A 5695-nucleotide genomic window follows, 5' to 3' on the forward strand; every position below is an offset into this window, starting at 1 on the left:
GGGGACCAGGTGGGTGCAGTGACTGAGGCCGCCCTGGTGCTGCAATGCTCTCCACTCTGTCTCCTGGGGTCCCTAGAGTTTATTCTTTAACCAAACTATATAAAACATGAGAATACTAGCAGTTGAACATTGATTTTATAAAAGTACTGGTTTTATACTATGTATTTTCAAGTACTGGTCAGTAGAAGAAATGAAGGAACAGTTTAATGGGATCATCACAGGTGAACAGATAATGGAGTGGATAAAAGTCAGGTTTTATTTATTGTTCATGATATATATTTAGCAATAGAATAAATATATTTAGCTATCAAGTCAGCTGTTCATATAATGAGATGGACTCAGAGCTATATGTTATTTCAAAGTATAAATGCTGTTAAAAATAAAACCACAAAAGTGCGAGAAGAAAATATAGCAGATTATCTTTAAAATTTTGGCACGGAGAAAGCTTTTCTAAAGATGATTGATATAAACCCAAAATTCATAAATGAAAAGATAGATTGATAAAACTACTTAAGAATTAAATATTTCTGTATAGAAAAATATACCACACAAAGTTAAAAGGCAAACTGGAAAATGCAAACAAAAAATAAACTAGAAGTAATATTTATAATATTTCTAACAGAGAGGGCTAAGATCCAAAGAACTAAGAAAACCAGTAAGAAAAAGAGAAATAACCCAATAGGAAAGTGGGCAAAGAACAACTCATAAAAAGAAACACAAACAGGCAAAATCATTTTTAAAAGATGTTCAATTTTCATAGATTATTAAAGAAATGGAAATTAAAATAGTTTACAGTTATCAGATAAAAATAATTACAAATGACCAGTGTGTACTAGGTTGTAACAACACAATTAGTGAGAGTATAAATTGGTAACAAATCTTCTGAAAGGTATTATGGTAGTATGTTTAAAATATAAAATGGAATTCCTACTTTGATCCACAATTTCTCTGAAGACAATAATTGGACAAGTGTATTTATTTTTGTGCGTGTGCATACACAAAGATGTTTATTACAGCATTATCTATAAAAACAAAAACTTGAGATCAACCTTCATGTCCACAAGTGGGGATTGTGTAAATCATTTGTATGTTTGCTTAAAGGGCTGCCATGCTTCTGTTACCAAAGGATTCTATACTTCATGGAAATATTCTATAACATACCAGTTGAATAAAAAAAATTAACAGAATGGAATATATGGTCCCATTTATATATTCTAATAAGTTTTATGTATGCATTAAAGTCTGGAAAGATATATACCAAATTATTATTATTTCTTGTAGGAGGACATGATTATGGAAGTCTCATTTAAAAAAAATATTTTTGTGGTGGTTAAATGTTTTCTAACTGAAATTTTTTTTAATAGTCAACAAAAACAATAAAAATATTTCCAGCTTGGAAAAAACAAATTATATCTTCTACAAATGTCCATGTTATTCTGGAACATTCAAGAATGCTGGAAAACAGTGTCTTCTAGTTAAATGTTGTCTTTTAAATTACTTGAACTTTTCTGTTTCTGTTTTTATTTTTTAAAACAATAGAACAGTATTTGTTTGAAATCTTTAGTGGTTTATCCTGGATCTGGAATGATTTGCATGCTTTTGTTTCAAAGATGGAGTAGCTAGCATTTTTAGGTGAAAATAACGCTTCAGGAAATTCTACAACAAATAGACCAAAGTAAAACAACAGTAAAATCCCATAATATCATTGAGGAAATCTGCTGAAAACATAAAATTAAACATTAAACAACAGTTAAAATTTATAGACATGAAAGTAATTACGTAGAAAAACCTGAGGAAGTTTTATTGATTAACCAACAAGAATGAGGCTGAGTTAACATTGTGAATTAACCAAGAATTTTCAATCTGTGTTCTGTGGCCACGTGGAATAGACACTAAGTGGAATGATTGTTTAAACTCATCTAAGAATTTAAGAATGTTTGTTAAATTTCATGTAGGTGGCATTAGCAAAATCAATTTTTTTTAAGTAGTGAGGGCAATTTTTCCGTTTAAGATCTGAGATAATCAAAATCCTTTTATTCTAACTAACACAATACCCAGACTTTATATTTTTCCCTTTGCCACAGGGTTCCTATTACTGGAGAGAGCCCCAAACATCGGTCCTGGCATACTTTAACACCAATAGCTGATGATAAGCTTTTCTTGTTTGGTGGACTAAGTGCGGACAATATTCCATTAAGTAAGTCAATTCAAGTTTAGCCTACAATTATTATATCATTTTTCTTAATTGTATTTGATACACAAGATATCTTTCTTTTTTTCTGATTTTCTGATTTATCTTTATCCCCAACTATATGCTTACCTTGAGAATTATTATAGAAATAGAAAACTCCTTTGCTTCTGTTCTCCTGTTTTCTAGGTATAGAGAAAACGAAGGGTGGTTGAACCTAAATGAATTAAAGCCCCTTTCAACTATAATATTTTGTCATTCTGTGTCCTCCTGATTTTTGATCCAGATGCTTATATTGTAGGCTAGAATAGGAATTATAAGAGCAGCCTTTCCCAGAATGCTCTGGAAATATAAGGTGGGAAGGCCTGTTTCTTCTCTTTTTTGTTCCAGAGCTATAAAGAAAAGTGCTTCCCTAGAATTTTTTAACTCCTGTCACTGCTGATTCCAATGGCTGTAGGTTTTGTAATGCAATTTTTCTTTCAGCAGTAAAATTGTGCCATCGGGATAGACAGATGACCCAAGAATATCCACTTATTAGTTTGACATATTAAATGTTTTGTATTTTCTTAACTCAGAAGTTTTCTATGGCTAGAGAAGTTTTCATTAAGAGACATTATATGCCATTAAAACCATATCTGTAATTTTATATAGGATATGAAAACAATTATTTTCAACAAAAATTTATTAAGCATCAACTGTGTGTCTGGCAGTCTGCTGGCCAACAAACAAATCCTGGAGGCTGGCTGGAGAAACAGCAGTTGCTAGTAGGGGATGTTAGTTATTGCAGAATATTATGCTTTTCTAATTTCTGGGGATTTTTGTTAAAAGAGATTTGGAATCTAATTAAAAAAATGAACATCTACCCATTTCATTAGGGGTTGTTTAATACCATATCTTCATGAGCTCTACTGTATTTAATTCTTATTTGCTGGTTTGGTCATTGACCTATGGGAAATTAAATGTCCTAACTCTTTTAAATTTTTAAAATTTTTATTCTTAAATTAATTTATTTTTTAATTACAGTTGATATACAATATTATATTAGTTTCAAGTGTACAACCAAGTAATTAAACATTTATATGCCTTATGAAGTGGTCGCCTTGATAAGTCTAGTACCCATCTGTAAATATCCTCTTAGTCTAGTCATTTTCCTCCCTTATAAATTCAGCTTAAGATATGGTCATGTATGTTTTAGATGATATTAAGAAATAAGTTTTAGTTTTGTTGAAGGTGCTAATGACATTGTAGTTAGTGACAATGGCATTGTGGTTATGTAAAAAATGCCCTTTTTTAAAAAAAGCAATGCTTACTGAAGTATATTGGGCAAATGATAGGAGATTTAGGACTTGCTTTAGAATAATTCAGCAGAACAATTACAAAAAGAGATAAATGGAGCACATGTGACAAAAATCTTGATAGTTGTTGAATCTGGGATATGTGAGGGTTCATTATCATGTTCACTCTAATTTTGTATATCTCTTAAATTTTTTATGAGAAAATATGCACATACAAAATATAGTTGCATAAATTTGGAAAAAAATTAAAATTTTGTCCCAGACACCTAATCTTAATTTCTGAACTGTTATAATATTGCAGGTGATGGTTGGATTCACAATGTCATAACAAATCATTGGAAACAACTTACATATTTACCTAAAACAAGACCCAGGTAAGTCTAGAAGTTGAAAAATAGTAAAATGGCTAAGACTACTTAAAGTATTAAAATATAACACTGAACTTATAGTATTTTCCATTAAAACCATAAACCCTCAAAAAGGTTATCTTTCAAATAAGCTTGATGTTACCTAAAAAATTTAGTTACTATTTTAATTATTTCTGATTGTTAGAAATGATCCATTCAGTTTCTAACCATATTTGATTATTTGAAAATATTATTCTTTTAGGTAAATGTATAATCTTGCCTGATAAATATGAAGAGGCTAAGAAACTGAGAGTATCATATAATGTTAATATTTTTAATAAGTAGAGAAAAGTGGGGTTGGCTTTAGTGGTAATTTCTTTTTGGAAGAGGTTTAGAGCAATTTAATGAGGAAATTGTTTTCATGTTGATCAAGTAGATGGCAGGTTATTTTTCTTTATTAATTATATATTGTACTTATTAATGTGAATTTTTTGAAAAGGAAAAGTTATTTGTGGTATATTATAGAGTACAATTTTCTACAAAAATTGTAGAAACAATATACTATTATTAGACTACAAAGAAAACAGCACTGTACTTCTTATTTTATTCTAATTTGAGTACTATAATAAAGATATATTAACAGGAAATTCAAATCCAGCACATTATAATTATTATAGTTAGTAATAAATTTTATTCTTTTTGATGCTATGTATTTCAGAATTTTTAAACTATAGCTTATTTCTACTAATGTGAAGTCAACTTGATGATATGCATTTTAGTAATTTAATAAATGACAAGTAACCTTACCTGAGAAAAAGGCCTGGAAAAAAAAAAAAAAATATATATATATATATAAAACTGTGTGCATCTATATTAATATGCACAATACATTTGGAGTTTATCATAAGTATATGTATATATGATTCTTATATTTTCACATATAAAAATTCATTGGAAATATATTACTTTAGTAATTCTGGATCTTTTTAAATATACTTTTAAATTTAAACAGTTTTATATGAAGATATAGGAGCCCAGAGCTCTGGTCCTTGCTCAGCTACACTTAGCATTTTGGCTTTGGAAAAGTCACTTATGAACCTAAACTGAGCATCAATTTCTTCATCTGTGAAATGAGGGAATTGGACTAGATAAGCTCTTAGTTCTCTTCCAGTTGTTTGATTGTATGAATGCATTAATTATGGACCAAAAGGGTAGTAAGAATATGTTTAATTTTTAAATTGCTATCTTATATTCCGATCCTTAATAATTAGAGCAACAGAACTATTATCAATAATACATTAGTTAAAACTGAGCTATGTAAAGAGATTTTTTTCATTCAGCTGATGTGTCATGTAAATAATGTGCTTTGTTAGCATGTTTAGGTGATAAGTTTAGAGCAGCTGTGAGAGAACATAAACTATCAGTCTGTAGAAAGAAGCTTCAGGTTGCAAGCTAGATGTCACCAAAATCAAGGCAGGAAAGGCTTTCCAGTGTTCTCCGATGATGAAGTCCAGGCCAGAGTTCCCCTAAGGCAGATAAGACAGAGGCAGATCTATCTTCAGGTATGAGGTGAGGAGGAGAACAGGTGGGATACAGTTTAGTGTAAGGAGAACATATATGTCTATATATACTAATTTTTATCAAAGTGATAAAAATTAACATCTAAGTGTATTTTGTGCAAACTTTTCCAAGTTATAATTTGAAATGTAAGCTGCCCAATTCTCGTAATTCTACAGCAAGCTTCTCAACCTTGGCACCATTGACATTTTGGACCAAATTATTTATTGTGAGGCACAGTGTCCTGTGCATTGTAGAATGTTTATCAGCATCTCTGGCTTTTACTCACTAAATGCCACCTCACCCCC

General features: G+C 30.2%; 1 protein-coding gene across 2 annotated transcripts in view; it reads left to right on the forward strand.

Moving 5' to 3' along the window:
* Window positions 1-5695, forward strand: part of KLHDC1 (kelch domain containing 1) — a 56538-nt gene that overhangs the window by 37968 nt on the left and 12875 nt on the right. For both annotated transcript variants that reach the window (XM_019662392.1, XM_019662393.1), the window contains 2 exons: window positions 2085-2197; window positions 3785-3857. In XM_019662392.1, the coding sequence (XP_019517937.1) occupies window positions 2085-2197; window positions 3785-3857 (186 nt within the window). The remainder of the gene's footprint in view (window positions 1-2084; window positions 2198-3784; window positions 3858-5695) is intronic.

The sequence above is a fragment of the Hipposideros armiger genome, unplaced genomic scaffold (assembly GCF_001890085.2).
Source record: "Hipposideros armiger isolate ML-2016 unplaced genomic scaffold, ASM189008v1 scaffold_373, whole genome shotgun sequence".
Lineage (NCBI taxonomy): Eukaryota > Metazoa > Chordata > Mammalia > Chiroptera > Hipposideridae > Hipposideros > Hipposideros armiger.